At 34.6% G+C, this 21,515-nt stretch overlaps 3 protein-coding genes across 12 annotated transcripts in view; all 3 read left to right on the top strand.

The window, feature by feature from the left end:
• The first annotated feature begins 688 nt into the window (after positions 1-688).
• LOC112568159 (cell wall protein DAN4-like) lies at positions 689-6,225 on the top strand. Of its 2 annotated transcripts, none has more exons than XM_025245303.1 (5): positions 689-1,014; positions 1,995-2,263; positions 2,740-3,426; positions 3,672-3,719; positions 4,072-6,225. In XM_025245303.1, exons 3-5 carry the CDS (start codon positions 3,021-3,023, stop codon positions 4,887-4,889), a joined length of 1,272 nt encoding a protein of 423 aa, XP_025101088.1. In that variant the 5' UTR covers positions 689-1,014; positions 1,995-2,263; positions 2,740-3,020; the 3' UTR covers positions 4,890-6,225. The 2 variants fall into 2 exon arrangements, with proteins under 2 accessions (XP_025101088.1, XP_025101090.1); XM_025245305.1 differs by having other exon boundaries at positions 1,998-2,263.
• The window catches only part of LOC112568158 (serine-rich adhesin for platelets-like), a 40,444-nt gene continuing 25,015 nt past the window's right edge, over positions 6,087-21,515 (top strand). The window contains exons 1-4 of one of the 3 annotated variants that reach the window (XM_025245300.1): positions 6,087-6,224; positions 7,435-7,704; positions 8,168-8,395; positions 8,902-8,949. In XM_025245300.1, coding sequence (XP_025101085.1) covers positions 6,158-6,224; positions 7,435-7,704; positions 8,168-8,395; positions 8,902-8,949 — 613 coding nt within the window. In that variant the 5' untranslated portion in view covers positions 6,087-6,157. The remainder of the gene's footprint in view (positions 6,225-7,434; positions 7,705-8,167; positions 8,396-8,901; positions 8,950-21,515) is intronic. The other 2 variants (XM_025245302.1, XM_025245301.1) reach the window with 2 other exon arrangements.
• Positions 8,958-21,174, top strand: LOC112568160. 7 transcript variants are annotated; one of them, XR_003100013.1, is made up of 7 exons: positions 8,958-10,463; positions 10,656-10,742; positions 10,963-11,052; positions 11,177-11,285; positions 11,526-11,644; positions 11,883-12,095; positions 13,213-13,348. XR_003100013.1 is itself a non-coding variant. In XM_025245306.1 (7 exons), the coding sequence occupies exons 1-7, from the start codon at positions 12,509-12,511 to the stop codon at positions 20,942-20,944; spliced, it is 1,176 nt and encodes a 391-aa protein (XP_025101091.1). In that variant the 5' UTR covers positions 12,139-12,508; the 3' UTR covers positions 20,945-21,174. The 7 variants fall into 7 exon arrangements, 2 of the variants coding, with proteins under 2 accessions (XP_025101091.1, XP_025101092.1); XR_003100011.1 differs by having other exon boundaries at positions 8,958-9,833; positions 10,358-10,742; XM_025245306.1 differs by lacking the exons at positions 8,958-10,463; positions 10,656-10,742; positions 10,963-11,052; ... (1 more) ...; positions 11,526-11,644; positions 11,883-12,095 and adding exons at positions 12,139-12,581; positions 15,342-15,446; positions 18,043-18,318; ... (1 more) ...; positions 19,916-20,191; positions 20,877-21,174 and having other exon boundaries at positions 13,213-13,485.

Consider the following 21,515-nt stretch of genomic DNA (forward strand, 5'->3'; position numbering starts at 1 on the left):
AACAGAAGTGGTTCGTTCTATAACATCTAAATTTGCATGCAATTTAAACTTGCATGTCAATATGTATCCTTTATTTATTCACTGATTAATGTATCATCCCTTGACTATGTACCAGTCGTTATGTTGGTTCTCTAGGTCTGGCCGTGTGGAAGAACAAGTTAACAGACTTATGTGTTGACAAGCTTACAACGTAGTCTTGTCTTGAATGGTTGTAAGGTTTTGTGTCTGAAAATTTGATTCGTATTTTTTTAGATGATTTTAAATAAAAAGAATGCATCAGCAATTAAATATCCCAGCCCCATTGTATATTCCACGTATAGTGTTTGCCTCTGCATGTAAATGGGAGATAAGCAGGTCTTTACAGTCCGACAATCGGTTGTGTTTGTCTGCCCTTGTGTTGACTGGACTGAGTGGTTCTGTCTCCCGGTGTAGTTGCTCACCCAGCATGGTTTTGTATCTAGTTTTCATTTCTCAGCATTCCCGTGTGTCTGTGTGTTCAAAAATAAATATATTTATGAACCTCCTAAACTATTTTACAATTACTTTCTTTCCCCATACCAAACTAGTTGAAACATTTTAATTTAAGGACAGACGTATCACATGCCAAAAGAAAAATAAATATATCTGCTTATAGAAAAGTTACGTGGATTATGTTCTAGCTAATAAATGGCGAGCAGTGAATCCTGTCAAGTATGTCTTCCTGTACCCTAGCATTTCTGCTATGTGAGCTGTGTTATCAAAACAAAATCCATGCAGGTGAGGGCTGAATGTTTAGTCTGTGAAGATAACAGGAGCAGGAAGTGAGATACAATGTGGGGAAAATACACCGAGGATTTTTGTCGAGTTGAAATCACATCAATTCACCATGGTCTGAAGCAGCTTGCTTGTGTCATAGAGGAGAAGTTTTCTGTTATAAAGAGACTCAGTCAAAACTTGTATCATCCGCGATGGAAAGGTTTGTGGCTTGCATCTCTACAATCCTCGTGGTAATAATTTCACGGGAAAGTGTCACAGGTAAGCACCGGTGTGTGTATATGTGTGCGTGTGTGCGTGTGTGTGTACTCGTCTCTAATTCGTGGATGTTTACTTCAATGTTGTATCTTGCTTCTCAATGCTTTCGTTTCCTTGAAAGACTAATAAAATAATGTAAATTTGCTTTTACATCTTTTGCAACCCCATCGCTATGTTTATTTACATTAAAATGTGATAAGCGTTGCAAAAGAGTTACAATTATCATCAGATAGAACTTCTTTTAAACTTTGTCCGGTGCTGTACAATATGGTTAGATATCAGAATTTTCGTTTTCCAGTTTTATTATGAATTCTTTGTAGATGATGCACATTTGATCATTAGATTAATTATTTAAACACATTTTTATATATATAATTCCTTGCCCGTTCTGTCAAATATTTTCAGTATGTTAGTGCCTTTGGTTTCTGTAATTACCTATGGAATATTTTATTCAAAAGTTGAGCATCTACTATTGCCCACCTTGATTTTTTCTATGTACGTGTGAGAACAAGTAAACGATGGGGAATCGATAGTAAGAGGTTGTGTGTATCGCATTGTAAACTGCTGTCATTGTACTTATTTCCCATTTAAATTCTGAATTCATTAGGATCTATGTACTTGTTCTGCTAACGGAAGAAAGGAACTCAATAACCAGTAAGATCGGCTTTGAATAAAAAATCACGGATGTTCTAAATTGTTCTTGCTTCAAATTGCGAGTTTAAATATATCTATGTGTATACAACATTGCAAAACCGTCTCTGATGCGTCTCGTCAAATCCTCTATGTGACTGTTATCGGTTGGCCAGCTTCACTGGCAGTCCAGTTTATATGGTGATCAGTCAGGTACCAATGAAGGGGTGGATGATGATGTGCATGTGTATCCCCAAAATGACGCGTAAATATATTTCCTAACGGTATAGTTTTTATGATAATAAAATGTGATTCTCGTATTTACTAGATGCAGAAAAGATGTTTTTTCTCAGCAGGAACAAACAATGCGTGGGAGTTCACGTGCAACATTACAAGTGGCATCACTGGCTTTTCATGGACTATACTACAGCCAAGTAATATATCACAAACACTTTCAAATTGCAACATTTCATCTCAGTGGTGTAGTCGAATTGAAGGATGTGAAGCCATCGCTACCATCAGCGGTCTAACAAGTTTATTGAACATTTCTTCCTCTTTTCTTAACACCGGACAAGTGGCATGTACCGAAATCAAAGACAGTAGGACAATCAAACACATTCTAGTGAGTATGCTACAGCACAAAACTAGTTGTGCATTTAATTAGTATGTGCTAACAACATGGGACGCTATTGCGTAAAGACTCGAAGACATAACCAAAGTCACATCCAAGTGTCTATGCAATAGTAACGATACTTTTTCTATTCTTATATTGAGTTTAAAGAAGTTGCTGACTTAATAGAAACATTACAAAACATAAAATGCAGCAATAATCTATAAAAAAATATTGTATAAAGATCAATAAATTATTTTGTTTCTAAGTTTACTTTTGTATTCACTAAAATCGAAGTATTGTTTAAAAAAACATGGTAGTTGAAATAGTACCCAAAGAAATCACCTTTAGCTCTACATAATGAATTTGACGATTGGCTAGGCAATGAAGTCGTAATATTATAATCAACTTAGAATACTATAAGTATATATCGTCTAAAACATGTAACTTATTATTAACATCAATGAATTTTATTTATGCGTGAGCAGACCTCACAGGGCATCCTATAAACTGGACCTGTGACCCTCACCCTGTGCCAGAATCCACCAGGGGGCTTAGCTCCACACTGCAGTCTACCAGTAAAGTATTTACAACTACAACCGTCGGTGATACGTCCACAACCACCAGTAAAGTGTATCCAGCCACCAGTAAATCATCTACAACCATCAGTGAAGCAACTACAACCACCAGTAAAGCAGCTTTAACTACGTGGACAAAACCGACAACGCTTATTGAAACATCCACCATAGTAATTGGAACATCTACAATCATGGATACAGTGTTTCCAACCACCAGTGAAACATCCACAACTAACAATGAATTATCCACAACCATCAGCGAAGCGTCTACAACCAGTAATAAATCAACTACAGGAACACGCGAAACACCCGCAACCACCATTGAAACATCTACAACCAGCAGCACAGCATCAACCTCTACCACTAATGAAGCCTCAACTACCAATGAAATATTATCTACGCCCATTGAAGCACCAGTAACAAAAGTATACACAGTTTCTGATACATCCTCACAGATCACTTCACCACAAAATTCCATTTACTCACGTGACTCAGGTGGAGGCGCTACGGCAGGAGCCATTGCTGGTACCGTGGTGGGAATAATCCTCATTTGTGTTATTGTGGCTTTCGTCTTTGTCATCTACAAGCTACGACAAAGTAAGAATTTTTTAAGATTTGATAAGAAACGCTTATCACCTTTCTGGAACAGACAGGTCTGTTCACTTAAAAAAGCATAAAACATCAAATTAACGAGTTATCCTGTTTGAAAGGTATTCAGTCGTGGAGTAGGGAGCTGAATATCATTTAGATAGCACTTGTTTTCTAGGTACAAATGTGTGTCTGTACTCAAGCAAGTTTAATTAAAGTAGTTAAAACAAACACTTTCATTTTTTGCGTTTCAGAAAGAAATACCTGTCCTCCTAGTGATCAAACTTTTCCGGATGAAACTGGTAAGGTGTCGGAGATCACAAGTAAAATGCCTCATCTCTTTGTTTATTATGTGATATCTCTGAATTTTAAATATCTTCATGAAAATTACAATTATGATATAAAATTGGTAATTAAGTGCATTGTATAACAGACATCTAATACATACCGCATGATTACACTTATGAAGTATTCATAAATAACAAATTTGAAACGCTCATTCATCCATTTATCAATCCGTTAATATATGCTTTCTTGTATCATCGCCAGCAAACTTCATTTCAAAGTGGCGTACAAGTGTATCTACAAATACCTACATCTATTTACAAAAACCAGTTTACACATATTCACATGAGCATTTGTGATTTTTTCCAGGTGTTGCTGATTGCGTGAATCCTGTTTACCAACCCTCTGAAGCCATCTCACCATCACCAGCTGTTCAGATCCCTGGATCCAGCAGTGACCTCAGCCAGGGTCAGGCAACAGGAACAGTTTTATCAGACGAAGTCGGTCAGTATGTTGGGATATCGATGACACCCTCAACTGCATCATCTAACCATGAAATACGCAGCAAACCATTGAAACCAGGACGAAAATTCCTCTCCAAAAGCGCCTACATCCCCGGGTCTACTCCTGAGACTGGAGGAGACGTGTATGCTGTTGTTGACAAGAATAGAAAAAGTAATCTCATCACAGACAATAAAGAACCGCTTTCCACGGAGAAAGTTACTGATGGACTCTATGCTGTTGTTGACAAAACTAGAAAAAGCAATCTCATCACAGACAATAAAGAACTGCTTTCCAAGGAGAAAGTTACTGATGGACTCTATGCTGTTCCTGACAAATTTGCAAAACCACCAACTGGTACAGATCAGGCTCGAAGATTGATTGATGAAAATTCAAAGCATGATGTTCCTTCTGAGTCGCTTAACTATTCCATGATCTCTGATATACCTTATAATAAAGCAAATCCCGATAGAGGTAACAAAATGTTAAGTGAGGAAGTTTATACTGAAGTCAAAAAGCCGATGAAACCAATAAAAGTAAAACCTGAACTAAAACCTAAACCAGACCAGAAAGTAGAACTGTACGCAGAAGTCAAAAAACGACATGAGAGAAGTGACAACAACTCGGGAAGTTCTCAAAACAAAGATGCACATCTTGAAAGCAACAAACGAAAAACAATCTGGTAATTTAAAAAAAAGTTGGTCGTAGAACTTTTGTTGGAGACATTTTTTAAACCTTCATGGATTGCTTATCATATATATATAATCACTCGCGCGTGCGTGTGTCTGTCTATGTGCGTGTTCCTGGTTGTAAAATATATTTTACCGTACAAATATAGAAGAAATATTACGACACAAAATTTCAATGTTTGGACTTCCAATAAACGGAATGTAACAGATTTTTTAAATTAAACACCTGAAACACAAATTTGAGCATGATGATCATTAAATAATTGGTTTTAATGTTCTACTTACACCTCGAATTTCAGTGTTTATTCCCTTTGTATTCTCTCTGCTTTTTGACTTTTTCAATCTGTATTGAAACTGTAAAAATTTGTCTATAATTATACACCAATATTCATAACTTCTTGTTGTATTCAGACTTTTATTGTAAATGAATGCAAACACCTTCCAAAAGGTTTATATACACTGCAAGCTTTAAACACATATTCTATAATGTGCAGAATCATACTATTCTATTCATTCTACTTTCGGATTGCTCTTCCTTGTGATTTTTCTCTTTTAATTGTGTTATCAAAAACTAGCTATATGTAAAAATCAGATCGATGTAAGGTTGGGAAAGAGATGAAATTGATTAAAAAATCGTTTTAAAGAGTCTTCTTTTTTAAACATGCAAGTGTGTGTGTGGGTGTGTTTTGTGTGCCTAAAGTCGATTCTCAAATTAAAATAAAAACTGTATTATCTGCTTATAAAACCATCGTAACCTGAGCATGTAAAGCCATGTGGTTGTCACCGTGTATGTTTGTTTGTGTGTTGCTTTTTTTGGCTGACAGAGAGAAGAAAAGTGTGTATGTGTGTTTGAGAGAGAGAGAGATCGTCAAAGACATTCATCTGGGCTGACTAAATAAATGAAGTGTTTACCGGATATTGCTACTGTTTGCCTTACATATAATAATACGCAGATTGTGATGACTTCACACACGGCGTCCTTGTTTTATGTTGCCCACCCTGTACAAGTATGTCTTCCCTTACCCTAGCATCTCTGCTATGTCAGCTGTGTTATCAAAACAAAATTAAGGCAGGTGACGGCTGAATGTTTAGTCTGTGAAGATAACCGGAGCGGGAAGTGAGATACAATGTGGGGAAAATACACCGAGGATTTTTGTCAAGTTGAAATCACATCAATTCGCCATGATCTGAAGAAGCTTGCTTTTATCATAGAAGAGAAGTTTTCTATTCGAAGAGCGACGTAGAAGGAAGAGATATCGTTCGCGATGAACAAGTTTGTGGCTTGTATCTTTACAATACTACTTGTAATAATTTCAGGGGAATGTGTCACAGGTAAGCACTGGTGTGTGTGTGTGTGTGTCAAGCGCGCGCGTTCGTCTGTGAGTCGTGGCTTCTTTGCTTCAAAGTTTTATCTTGCTTCTCAATATTTGCGTTTCCTCGAAAGACCAATAAATGTATGTAAATATGATTTTCTTTCTGCTGCAATCCCATCATTCCATTTATACTAAAATAAGATTACCATTGCAGTTATCTTTATAGACAATTTTATTTTAAAATGTATCTGGTGCTGTACAATGTGGTTAGATATCAGAATGTTCTTTTTCCAGTTGTGTTTAAGAGTCTTTATAGATCAAGCACATCTGATCACTTGATTGATTATTTAAGTACATATATATATCTTCTTGTCAGTTATGTGACATATTTCCAATATGTTAAAGCTTTTTCTTTCTTCAATTACCTATGGAATATTTTGTTCAAAAGTTAATCATCTGCTATCAGCTACCTGTTTGTGGCTATATCTGTGTGAGAGCGAGTAAGCGATGGGAGACAATAGTAGGAGGTTGTGTGAATACATTGTGAATTGCTGTCATTGTACTTATTTCTTATTTGATTTCTAAATTCATTATGATCAATGTACTTGTTCTGCTGAGGGAAGAAAGAAACTGAATAACCAGTAAGATTGACTTTGAATAACAATAACAATAACAATAACAATAACAATAACAATAACAATAACAACCGGCTTTATTAATCCCAACGGGCAATTTAGATGGGAGATGTGCCCTGTTTCCAAAATATATGTACATGGGGGGAAAAAAAACACACACACACATGCACACCTACCCATCACACACACACACACACACACCGCTGATAGTTCATCTGTGATTGAATAGCTGAACTGCGGATGGCACAAAAGATTGTAAATGCCTATTGGTTTTGCATACTAACATGGCATAGCGTTTACCTGAACTTAATAAAACAAATTCTCCCGCTAGCACATGCTCAGGAATAATAAACACAGATGTTCTAAATTCTTCTTTCTTTAAGTTGCGAGTTTAAATATATCTAAAATCGAGTTGAAATACATTTTTAACCCGGTTTAAATGTTACAATGAATATGCGGATTGCTGTGTATACAACACTGCAAGACCGTCAGATGCGTCTCGTCAAATTCTCTAAGTAACCGACGTCTGTTGGCCAGCTTCACTGGCAGTCCACTTTGTATTTACTAGATGCAGAAACTGTTTCTTTTTCTCAGCAGGAACAAACAATGCGTGGGAGTACACGTGCAACATTCCGAATGGCATCACTGGTGTTTCATGGACTATACTACAGCCAAGTTATACATTAGAAGTACTTTCAACTTGCAACATTTCATCTCGGTGGTGTAGTCGAATTGAAGGATGTAATGCCGTAGCTACCATACGTGGTCTAACAAGTTTGTTGAACATTTCTTCTTCTTTTCTTAACACCGGACAAGTGGCATGTACCGAAATCAAAGACAATGCGGAAATTCAAACACACTCTAGTGAGTTTGCTACATCACAAAACTAATTGTGACATTTAATTAGTATGTTTTAATGACATTGTGTAGAGACTGGAGGACTCCCTAAGATAACACCCTGTTCTTATTTATGTTCTTATATTATATATCTTATAAGTTTTACTGACTTAGTAAAAACATTACAAAACCCGTAATTTGCTGTGCTAATCTATGAAAATATTTCATAAAGATTAATAAACTATTTTGTATTTAAGTTTATTTCTATATTCACAAAGAATCTAAAGTAATATAAAAAACAAATGTTTACACTTATATTAGTAACCAAAGATATGTAAGAAAATCACTCTTTGCTGTACATGACAAATGTGAATGTTGACTAAGCAATGAAGTCGTAATATTATAATCAACGTAGAATGCCATAAATATATATTGTCTAATCAAACATATAACTTATTAACACCAATGAATTTTATATATGTGTGAGCAGACCTCACAAGGCATCCTATAAACTGGACCTGTAACCCTCACCCTGTGCCAGAATACACCAGAGGGCTCAGCTCAACACTACAGTCTACAACTACAACCGTCAGTGATACGTCCACAACCACCAGTAAAGTGTATCCGGCCACCAGTGAAGCAACTACAACCACCAGTAAAAAGTATCCAGACACCAGTAAAGCATCAACAACCATCAGTGAAGCAACTACAACCACCAGTAGGCAGCTTTAACCGCATGGACAATACCGACAACACCTATTGAAACATCCATATAGCAGTAATTGAAACATCTACAATCATAGATGAAATGTTTCTAACCACCAGTGAAACATCAACAACTAACAAATAATTATGCACAACCACCAGTAAAGAATCCACTAAAAACTTCAGAAACACGCGTAACACTTGCAACCATCATCCTCCTTTGTGTTATTGTCGCTTTTGTCTTTGTCATCTTAAAGCGACCATAAAGTAAGATTTTTTTATATTAGATTGGGAACGCCTAGTTTCTTATTGGAACAGATATTTTTATTACTTTACTTAAAAAGCATAAAACACTAACACCAAGTTATCCTGTTTAAAAAGTAGTCCACTGTGCAGTCAGAAACTGAATATCATCGAGACGTACTCCTTTCTCTCTCGGTACAAAATATGTGTCATTATTCAAACAAGTTTAATTAAAGTCATTTATGTAAACAAACATTTTCATTTTTTGTGTTTCAGAAAGAAAATCCAGTTCTCCTAGTGATCAAACTTTTACAGCTCAAACTGGTAAGAAGCCCGAAATTACAAGCAGATAAAAATCATCATCTCTTTTTTTTTTATCGAGGATATCTCTGAGCTGAAAATGTCTTCACGAAAAATACAAATAAGCTATAAAATTTGTAATGAAGTGCATTGAATAACAGACATCTAATACATACTTGATGATTACACTGAAGTATTAATAAATAACAAATTAAATATACTCATTAATTCATCTATTAATCTTTTAATCTATGCTTTATTGTATCATCACCAGCAACCTGTATTTAAAATAAGCATACAGCAAGTGTATATTCAGATATGTACATTTATTTACATAATACCAAAACCAGTTCACATATTCACGTGAACATACGCGATTTTTCCAGTAATTGTTGACTACATCAATCGGGTCATTAAAGAGATTGTAAAGTCAAAATAAAACTTCTTAGAATATCGTAAAGAGTAGGATCAGTTTGAATCTCGCTTTTTTTATGTCTGTTCATGTGGAAAAAGTTGAAGATTTTTAGTAGAATGTTGTGTTTAATAAGAGAAATTTCATGGGACTCTGTCGCTTGCTTCGACGAAGTCTCGTTCTCCATCACGTGACCCTATGATGTTTGGTGTAGAGTGTTTACCACTTTCGGAAAGACAGAGCCTTACAAAATGAATGGATCATACCAATAAAAAGACTCGATCCCCAAACGAAAAAGCTTTGGGAGCCCAAAGAGTGAGACAATCTATGTTGAAGCCGGACCCGAATGTCCAAACAGTTAGGTTTGGCCTTTAAGGCACAGCTTCTGCCAGATACATTTCTGACAATTTTTCAACACAATGAAATTGCTTGAAAAAGAAAGAAAGATTTATCTGACAGACGAGTTTCACTTGCCAAACGACTACAGCATAAACAGGTCAGTGCCAGTGCTACTGTTATTGTGTTTACAAAATCCATTATTCATTATTGTCAGATAACATTACAATATACATATAGAAAAGATTGTATATACATAACAATAAAAGTGTTATGTTGTACTTATAATAAACGAGTTTAAACAGGTAAACATTTATAGCACATGTATAATATGTGAAGATGTCAGCATCAAACTGCAAGTGTAAAAGAAATGATTTTTGATATCCTGGCAGTTGTTACATTATTGTTTTAAAAGTACTGTTTGCTTTTCATAAAATGAAATTTTTTTAATTAATATTTTTGTAAATACAGCCTCTTTGTTTAAGAAATCTAAAAACAATAAAATATATGTGAAAGGTATTTTCTACATAATGAGTTTATCAACAATTGTAGGAAAATATGTGTGCAGTACACTGCTGAAGTTAGAATTCATATTTCGACATTTGAAAATTAGAGTAATATTAATAATGATTGTGTTTTATGGTGGATGCAGTCAAGAATTTAAAATAATAATTCTTCCTACAGACAAACAACATGATACTGACACCGGAAAATAATGGAGAGCCAAGTGCAGTAAAGGTCAGTCAGCAGGATGAAAAAAAGCAGCTCATGAGAAAACTCTTGCTTTCAGGTACGGCAAAATGTTTCCTACCTTATTATGCCAAACTGCCCAATTTTGTCTCACAAAATAAACTTTCAACAAAGAGCGTCTACTCTTTTTGCCTGTAATGGTACTTTCATCCTACTGAAATTGATAAAAATATGTTACAAAAGATTATGATTTATGTGTGAAATTAATTTTTGAGAAGTTATTCTTTTTAAGGTCATCCTCAAGCAACTGGTCACTTGGAAGAGGATTTACCTTGAAGAACCTGTAATAACAAAATACATTGATAGTCAAGTAAAGCCAGTGAGTAATAATTTCTCTTTGGAATGCTATAATTCTTGAAAGTGATGTTAAAATATATGAACTGTAATGATGAAATGGACTTAAGGTTAGGTCTAGAGCTTGATCACATAGTATAATCATATAAGTTTTAGGATTGTTTTGACGAGCAGAATGATGACTTCAGAGGACTCTTATGATTTGTGTGAAATTTGTTTTAGAAAAATGCTTCTTTTAATCTCAGCCTGAAGCACCTGGTCATTCAGAAGAGGATTAACAAAACACAGATGAAGTACCTACCACACTAAAATACACTGGTGTTCAAGTAAACCCAGTAAGTAATAATTTTTCTATGAAATGCTTTCATTCTTAGATGCAATGTTAAAAGATATAAACTGGTTTTGAGCTTGATCACAGGGTATAATCATTTGTTTTATTAATGTTTTAATGTTTTGCAGAATGATTACTTTATTAAAATTTCACATTTAGACTATGACAAGTCATTCACAACAAACAGTTCAACTGTGCTTGCATAAAGAGGTGCACACAGACCCAGACTTTAGAAAGGTAATAGCCACTTTTCAGTTCTGTTTTATTACACATCTCTTTTCTATATAATTTGCATGAATTTCACAAACTGTGCCAGATATTTACTTCTTCTAAGAATATTCAAGACCAAAAGTATGTTCAGCATAAATACTAAGATCTAAAAATAATTTTATATGGCTTTGTAAAATTTTTATGTGGATCATTTTTGTTCATAATGAAACTAAGAAGAAGGGAATTATCTTTGTAACTGTCTGCTAGGTGTGATCCGACAACAAGCCGCAACAGAGGATGGAGACTTGATATGGACAGTTGTTAGGCCTAACGCCTGCAAAGGAACCCCTGTTTGCAAAAAGTGTGAAAAAAGAAGCCCATGAGAGGTATTTATTATCTGTTCTTATATTTTCAGTTTCTTGCAACTTTTGTAAATGTGAAAAAAATGCAGGAATCTAGTATTTCAAAAATATGCACATACATTTACATGCAGTTGACTAAAAAAATTAATTACTTAAAAAATAAGTCAAACTTTGCATGAATTGCTTCTCTTGTACAAGTATGTGTCATATCAGAATAATTTCCACATATTAAAGATTATGTATTTTTCTGTTTGTCTTACAGATTATTTATTAGAACTTAATGAAAAACTGTTAGAAAAAAGGAAAAAAAAAATTCCCGTCTGATGAGAAGGCCAAGTCTGCACAAAGCAGCTACAACAAAACTCTTCCTGCCACTTTAAGCCAAACTTCAGACCCAGTAGACAAAACTGCTGTGGTGGCTCAGCATCGCCAGCGTTTAAACTGGAGACCTGGAATCAGGACTGGAAACATGCAAGTGCGCGTGTTATGCAGTTTTTATTGTTAGATGTTTATGAGGTTTTTGTATACATGTGTGTAGGTACACATTTTATTTGACGAAATGCTTAACTAAATAAACTAAAGCACCTATCTGTGTAAGAAAGCTCGCGCGTGTGTGTGTGTGTTTTTCCCTCATTGAAATCATGAGGTGAACACATGCAGAGACTCCTTTATTTGTAATCATCGCAGCGTCTGTTACGTGAATTGCATGATGATAACCAAGCAGGAAGAGGACGATAGGACAAGTACTACTAGAGATAGCACCAACAGGATAACACCTGGCATTTAAATCAGCTGAATATCACATCTTCCTGCCATTATATATGCGTTCAATTATTAGATTCTAAATTTTCTCGTCGGAAAGGGAGTAAGTGTACTGGGTTCTTTCTTATGAGAATGGTAAACCGTGTGGTTTGGGTCTTTGCTATCTTAATCGTACTTATATTCAAAGAAAGTCTTACAGGTAAGCACCCGTGTGAGTATGTATATGTTGTCTGTATTACAATTGTATTTATGTCTGTGAGTGGTGCAAGAGGCACTTTTTCTTTACTTTTCTCACAAACTACAGCTCTCTCCATCATGTGAGTGTATATTTTGTTTCTGATTTGCTTTTTCTTTATGGCTTATATAACTGCATTTTCTTTTATAATAAGTACTACCTGGCAGGTTGGTAATACATTTATCGATGGTTTGGATAAGTACTTTTGATATCTATCCACTTTTGAGCAACATCATTCTCCTCAGCTATATTACTTTTATCTCCTACTCAGTCATTTTTAAATTTACTCTAAACTGGTGGTAAGGGTTATTTAAGCTATTGCAAAAAATAACTGATGGGAATATAGCAAATATGTTAAAATACACATTGTTCTGTTCTCAAGATAGTGTTGATTAACCTTTTAGTTTTTAATCAATATTCTGTCTATTTTGTATGCAAAGTGTATTTTAAAAGGATTATTAAAAAGTTAATGGTTGTGTGTATGTGCATCCAAAAACGTTTGTCTTCATAAATAGATGTTTATTTTATGACAGTATAATTTTAATTCAATTAAATGTTTTGTATTTAATAAAAGTGGAGAAGGATCTTTCCTCAGCTGAACCAAACAATGCATGGCAGTACCAGTTTGAAATCAAGCAGAACGTCACCGACGTCCTCTGGATTTTGAAATCCGAAAATGATACCGAACTCCTCTCCAGATGCTTTATCGAATCTCAGAGGTGTGATCAAATATTAGACGACTGTGCCATCGCCACCATAAACAGTACCAGCAGCTTGCTCAAGATTTCTGCCAACTTGGAGAAAGAAAAGTCTGGACGAGTGGGGTATGCCGAAATTATTAACGACTTGAGTGGAGACATACGCTTCGGTAAGTAAACAACTTCGTAACGAGGAAACGAGTTGCATTCTAATTTAAGAGAGAACATATGTATATATCACTTAGAAGACACTCGTGGGTTTCTATAAAAGTGAAAATACAGTTGTTTCTATTCTGTTCGTGAATTTTTATTTTAAAAGGTGTATTGCTGACTAGAGTCATAATAAAAACATTTAAGATGGCGTGTTCATTTGTTTAAACAAATAAACGGTACCTTCTTTTACTTAGTTGCATTTTTTGCAAAGTCATACACTTTCATTTCTTACTTAAGACATTCTTACTACTCTTGAATCTATACTTAATTTCCACAGTTTTGAAAGACAATTTACTAACCTATTCTTGCAAAGTTTTACTATTTTTGAAATGATATTGACTTATTGTAAGCTGCCGACTTTATTATATACAGACGTCAAAAGGAACACACTCAACTGGGCATGTGGTCCGTTGAAAGAAACCACACTCTCCATCGGTAAGATATTTCTATTAAAGGATTAATGACCATCTCTGACCAATCAACACATTTCATTCACTCACGTGACTTCAATAACTCCACCAAGATATAAATCCATAACATAGTGAATGTGTCTCTCTGTTCTTAAAAATATAACAAGAGGAAGTATACAAATTAAAGTAGTTGTTACCTTTTGTATGCGAATGTGTTTAAACATAGCTTAGAATTATTATTTATAATAGTAAGCTATAATTTTGACAATGTAAATAATTAAGTCGACGTACAGCAAATAATGTTGTCATTAATAAATGTAATATATACATAAGTTTTGGAACAACATATTCACAATAATTTACGTTTGATTTGTGTATTTACTTGTTGCAGGAAGTGATTCAAAAAATGCTTGGGAGTACAAGTGTTAAATCAATCAGGACGTCACTGACATCATATGGATTTTACAATTCGGTAATTATACAGAAACACTTTCCAGATGCTCTATGGAATCTGAGAGCTGTGATCAGAGACTAGAGGACTGTGCCATGGCCACCATAAACAGTACCAGCAGTTTGTTGTATATTTCTGACAGCTTGGTGAAACAGAAGGACGGAAGAGTGGGGTATTTCGAAATGATTAACGGCTTGAGGGGAGAAATACGCTTCGGTGAGTATTCCACTTCGTAAGTCATAAACCAGTTCCACAGTTATATTTATGTATACATATATTTGTGTGTCACTCAGACGACACTTATGGTTTTGTATAAAAGTTGAAATGTAGTTGTTTCTATTCTGTTTGTAAATATGAAAAACAATTTATTCCTGACTAGAATCATTGCAAAAACATTTCATACGGCATGTTTATTTGCTTCTCAAATAAACTATACCTTCTTTTATGTATCTGTATTGTTTTAATAATTCAAACATCTTCATAAAACCCTGCTTATTTGGTTTATAGATAATGTAAGACGTAAAAAAAACCCATGGTTATAATGCGTTTAATTGCCTAATTTATTAGTAGTGATTCAAGATTAAAAAACAAGAAGCAATAAAACACATAATATCACCTAGTAATAATTAATATTTTGTTCTTTCGTTACCTTGAAAAGGTAGCTATTTTGCAGAAAAACTCAATTTTTGCATACAGATCAGATAAAGTTTCGTTTAATGATCTATGCATTGCTAGAATTTTTAATATTATTAACAAATAATGTTACATCACATAACTTGTATTTTATTCAAAAAATAAAGTATTTTAATAAAGACAGTCTTACTGCTCACCAATCTCATCTTAATAATCACAGTTTTGAAAGACAATTGACTAACCTTCCCTTGCAAGGTTTACTATTTGTAAAATAATATTGATATTTTGTAAATCGCCGACTTTATTGCTTTGTTGACAGACGCCCAATGGAATCCAGTAAACTGGGATTGTGTTCCGTTAACAGAAACTACAGAGATGTTCCATTCAACTCAGCAGACAATTGCATCCACAGACTCCCACACCGGTAGGAGAATGTGTCTCTGACTTCTTAAAAAGATAACACGAGGAAGAATACATATAAAATAGTTGTTAACATTTGTTTGCGGGTGTGTTTAAACATGACTTATAATCAAGATTTCATCGCATGCATGACATGTTGTCTAGTGGATATTTTTTAATATTTCACAAGTGCAATGGCTGATCAACTTGTGGTTACCACATCTTGTCTCTGCTACACGAGCTGCTTTATCATTCCACTCAGGAAGTGGAAGACAGGACAAGTACTAAGAGAGATAGCCCCTGGGGAGACATTGGACATGTCAGGAAGCTTTATATCGTATCTTTGTGATTTTATTTGAGGCAGGGTGTATTTATTACATGATAATTTTCGCTAGGCGTAAGGAGAAGATAGCTTTATGGATTCTTTCTCACTTGATAGAAAGATCAAGTGGCTTGCATTTCTACAATTTTAATTGTAATTATATTAATAGAAAATACCACTGGCACGCGCATAAATACAGTGATACCTCGGTTCTCGAACATAATTCGTTCCGGGAGGACGGTCGAGAACCAAATTGTTCGAGAACCGAAGCAATGAAACCCATAGGAAATAATGGAAACTGGATTAATTCGTTCCAAGCCCCAGAAAATGCCTATTTACTGGCCTAATTTGTATATAATATGTAGAAAAACATGAGTCTCAACAAGAAATAAGAAATAAAAGTATATTTATTAAAACAAAACAAAAAAAATGTACTGTACTGTACAGTACAGTAAATTGTGTTTCATTTACTGTACCTGTACCAAACTTTATGGCAGGAGGGAATGAATGTGGAGGGAGGAGGGAAGGGGGATGGTTATTGTTTTGAAGGGGAGTCCTCTTCAATAAAAACAGAGGGTAACTGCTCTTCGGGTGTTTCTGTTCTCTGTATCTTTTGCTGAGGAGAATCAGAATCTTGCTCTGCAGTTGCTTGTCTGGTTTCTTTACGGAAGAATTTGTCAATTGTTTGCTGTTTTTTTCTCCTTTGCAAAATTTTGCGGAAAGTGGACATAACATTGTCATTAAAAATGTTAACTGCTCTATTTGCTACCACTTTATCAGGGTGATGTTGTTCAACAAAATTTGCGATTTCTGCCCATTTTGCACACATTTCATGACTCTCTCTCTCTGCACTCACACTGATGACGCAAGCAAGGCGCGCTGGTCGAATGAACGCCATTAGGCTCAACTCGGCTCATCTCGGACGTTCGGATGTTCGAGTTCCAAATATTTGTTCGGATTCCAAGACAAAATTTTCTCGAATTTCCTGGTCGAATACCGATTTGGTCGAAAGTCAAGGCGTTCGAGAACCGAGGTATCACTGTAATTCCTATCCGAAAAAGTTCTCTTATACATTAATGTAGTATAAAAATACATCACACACAAAAAACAAGATAAGGCATTTGCATACATGTAATGTGTATCTTTGACTTCACAATGGAGATTTCCTTCATGTATGTGCAATTTAGTAAAACCTATCTGAGGGACCTACAACATCAATACCAATTTACTCAAAACCAGATGCGATAGTCTAAGGATGCTTAGCTGCAATTTTAGTTTTCCTTCCATTTTTCTCGGGCGACGTGTCTGGACTTCGGTTAGATTTTTATGTAGTAATTTTTCTTTAAACGACTTGGTAGATCGCGCAGCAACTAACTGAACTGAAAAGTCTTTTTAATGATGTTAGATATAAGCCTGATGATTTGTTCTTTTACTCCAGTACGTGCTCCATTAAACCATAGAGTATGTTTATTCTTACCAGTCTATACGTTAACATATCTCTAAAATGTCGTCTTTATTTCTTTTCAAATAAGTTTGAAACATTTTTTTATTACTCAAACCTAATAAACTTAAACGCATTTAATTGCCTACCTGGATTGCTTCCATTTTTTATATATTTAAAGGTTAGGGAACATATTTTCTTGGAAGGCTGTAAAAGCTAATTAGCAAGACTTATCTCTAGGTGGGAGATACATATGATAGGTCGATATTTTTCTTTTAGCAGAAGACGTTTAGCATTATTCTGTACTTTCTAAACTTTCTGAAAGAGATCCAACTTCATTATCAAGTGTCATGTCAACAGCGACCATTAAACAAAGATTTTTAGCAGAAAATGCACAAGGGGAGGTTGATGCCTTCAGTAATAATGCTTCAGCCGGTACACAAAGTGTGTGATTTAAGGGAGACAAATATTGTTCAAAAACAACTATATTAGTTTAGTTATCTCCCTTTTGCCGACTATGCATTGAATCACGAAAATTATCCGTGACGAAAACTTAAAATGTTTGTGAGTCTGAAGGGATGATTACAGGGTTAAAGTCGAAAATATAAAACATATTATAGTTAATTTCCATGTTAAAACAAACTTTCTTTATTTAAGTGTTCATTAACTTGTGTCAATGACTTAGTGTTGGAGTTATATATACGAACATGGATGTCTGAGCAAATCTATTGACAATGTGAATAATTAAGTCTACGCACAGCAAATAATGTTGTCATTAATAAATGTAACATATACATAAGTTTTGGAACACCGTATTTACAATAATTTATGTTTGATTTGTGTATTTACTTGTTGCAGGAAGCAGTTCAAAAAGTGCATGGGAGTACCAGTGTCAAATCAATCAGGACATCACTGACATCCTGTGGATTTTACAATTCAGTGATGTTACAGAAACACTTTCCAGATGCTATATCGGATCTGAGAGGTGTGATCAGAGACTAGAGGACTGTGCCATGGCCACCATAAACAGTACAAGCAGTTTGTTATACATTTCTGACAGCTTGGTGAGACAGAAGAACGGACAAGTGGGGTATGCCGAAATCATTAATGGCTTGAAGGGGGAAATACGCTTCGGTGAGTATTCCACTTCGTATGTCCTAAACCAGCTCCACAGTTATATTTCAGTATACATATATTTGTCTGTCTCTCAAAAGAAACTTTCGGGTTTGTATAAAAGTTAAAATATAGTCGTTTCTATTTTTTTGTGAATTTTAAAATATTTCATACGGCGTGTTTATTTGCTAAACAAAGAAACTATACCTTCTTTTATATATCTGTATTTTTTTTCATAATTCATACACTTTCGTAAATCTTTGCTTATTTGGTTTATAGATAATGTAAGACGTAAAAAAATTGCATGGATATAATGAGTTTGATTACCTACTCTATGAGTAGTGATTCAAGCTTCAAAAACAAGAAGCAATAAAACACACACTATCACCTAGTATTATTTAATATTTTGTTCTTTCTTTGCATCGAAAAAGTAGCTATTTTGCAGAAAAACACTGTTTGCTAACAGATCATATAAAGTTTCGTTTAATGATCTATATATTGCTAGAATTTTTAATATTATTAACGAATTAGATTACATCACATAACTTGTATTTTATTAAAAGCTAAAGTATTTTAATAAAGACAGTCTTACTGCTAACGAATCTCATCTGAATACTCACAGCTTTGAAAGATAATTTACTAACCTTCCCTTGCAAAGGTTTACTATTTGTAAAATAATATTGACATTTTGTAAATCGCCGACTTTATTGCTTTGTTGACAGACGCCGAAAGGAATCCAGTAAACTGGGATTGTGTTCCGTTAACAGAAACTACAGAGATGTTCAAATCAACTCAGAAATCAATTGCATCCGCAGACTCCACCACTGGTATGACATCTCCCCCTAAGGGATTAGTGACCATCTCTGACCAATCAAAACAGTCAATTCACTCACATGACTTCAAAACCTCCATACAGATATAAATCATTCAGAACACATTTAAAGAGAATGTGTCTCTGACTTCTTAAAAAGATAACACGAGGCAGAATACACATAAAATAGTTGTTAACATTTGTTTGCGGGTGTGTTTGAACATGACTTATAATCAAGATTTCATCGCATGGATGACATGTTATGTAGCGGAGATTTTTGAATATTTTACAAGTGCAATGGCTGATCAACTTGTGGTTACCACAGCTTGTCTCTGTTGAGCGAGCTTCTTTATTAAATCACTCTGGAAGTGGACGATAGGATAGCCAGTACTACAAAGTGTGTGATTAAAGGGAGACAAATATTGAGAAATATTAATTATACTAGTTATCTTCCTTTTGCCGTTTATGCTTTGAATCATTTAAATTGAGTTTTGAGAAAACCTTGAAAAGTGTTTGCTTCCGGAGGGATGCTTACAGGATTAAAATCGAACATATCAAACAGATTATACTTAATGTCCTTGTTAAAATGAACTTTTTATAAGTGTTTATTAATGTGTGTCAATGACTTAGTCTTTTTTTTTGTTTGTTATATATCCACACATCTACGTCTGAACAAACTCTTGAAACTGTAAGTGATTAAGTACAGTAAAGGAAAGAATATTTTCATTATTAGATGTTAATATATGAATTCATTGTTGAACATAATCACAATAGTTTATGTTTGATTTGTGTATTTATCTCTTGCAGGAACCAATTTACTCGCTGCATGGCAGTACCGGAATGAAATTAATGAGAATGTCACCGACGTCCTGTGGATTTTAGACTTCAGTAATGAGACAGAAACACTTTCCAGATGCTATATCGGATCTGAGAGCTGTGATCAGAGATTAGAGGAATGTGCCATGGCCACTATAAACAGTTCTAGCAGCTTGTTGTACATTTCTGACAGCTTTGTAAAACAGAAGGTCGGACGAGTGGGGTATGCCGAAATCATTAACGACTTGAAGGGGGAAATACGTTTTGGTGAGTATTCCACTTCATAGTCTGATGTAAGTAAACATATATTTTTCTTTTACTCAGAAGACACAGATGGGTATCTATAAAAGTTAAAATATACTTGTTTTTAATCTTTTAATCTGTGAAGATTGCGTGTTTGTTTGTTTTAAAAAATGAACTATACCTTCTTTTATATAGCTGTACTTTTTGCAAATCCATACACTTTCTGAAAATCCCTGATAATTTGTTTTATAAATTTTGTACGATCTAAATAATTTGCATAGATATTCTAAGTTTGATTACCTACTTTAGGACCAGTGATTCAAGATGTAAGAACACGAAGCAATATAACACATTGTAGCATCAAGTATTAATTAATACTTTGTTCTTTTGTTACTTTTTAAAAAGTAACCATTCCGCTAAAAAAATACAACTCGGTTTTGGCAGATCAGATCAAGTTGCTTTTAATGATCTATGCAAATAATACATTGCTAGATAGGTTCATATTAATAATCAATTATGTTACATAACATATCTTGTATTTTATAAGAAGCTGGAGTATTTTACAAGTGACATTCTTACTACTCACGAATATCAACTTAATACCCACTTTTCTTAAAAGACATTTTATAAACCTTTCCTTGCAAAGTTTTACTATTGTGAAATAATACTGGCATGTTGTAAATCGCTGACTTTATTGCTTTGTTGACAGACGCCAGAAGGAATCCAATAAACTGGGCATGTGTTCCGATAACAGAAACTACAGAGATGTTCCCATAGACTAGGCAGACAAGTGTATCCACAGACTCCCTCACCGGAATGACATCTCCCCCTTAAATGATTAGTGATTATCTCTGACATAAACATAATCTTACTGTCCATTTATAACTTGCATCGAGTTTATAGTAGTAGTTTTACTCGTTTTTTGTCTAAAGGTAGCACTCGAATTGGATGAGGAAAATCAAATTGATGAACTTTTTTGTAAAGACATATTGATTAAAAAATTTTTGAACACCTTTCGCGATCTGAATATTCATGCGCGTGTCAATTTATTTGGCTTGGTGGAAGTTTAAGTGGTTTTTTTTTCTGCATGTAAACACACGTGCCTCTAGGTATACAAGTTTTCTGACGACATCGTTAACAAAATATGCTACACAACCTCTGTCTGTCTGTCCGTCCTTCCGTCCGTCCGTCCGTCCGTCCGTCTGTCTGTGTTACAGCCTATACCCTCAAAGTCCAGTGTATACCTGACATTTTCTATTCTTAATATTGATAATGGATTTAGCCGACTGTTTTCATCGCATGGATGAAAATGTATGTAGCGGAGATTTCTGAATTTTTCACAAGTGCA

This window comes from Pomacea canaliculata, linkage group LG7 (assembly GCF_003073045.1).
Source record: "Pomacea canaliculata isolate SZHN2017 linkage group LG7, ASM307304v1, whole genome shotgun sequence".
In the NCBI taxonomy this organism is placed as follows: domain Eukaryota; kingdom Metazoa; phylum Mollusca; class Gastropoda; order Architaenioglossa; family Ampullariidae; genus Pomacea; species Pomacea canaliculata.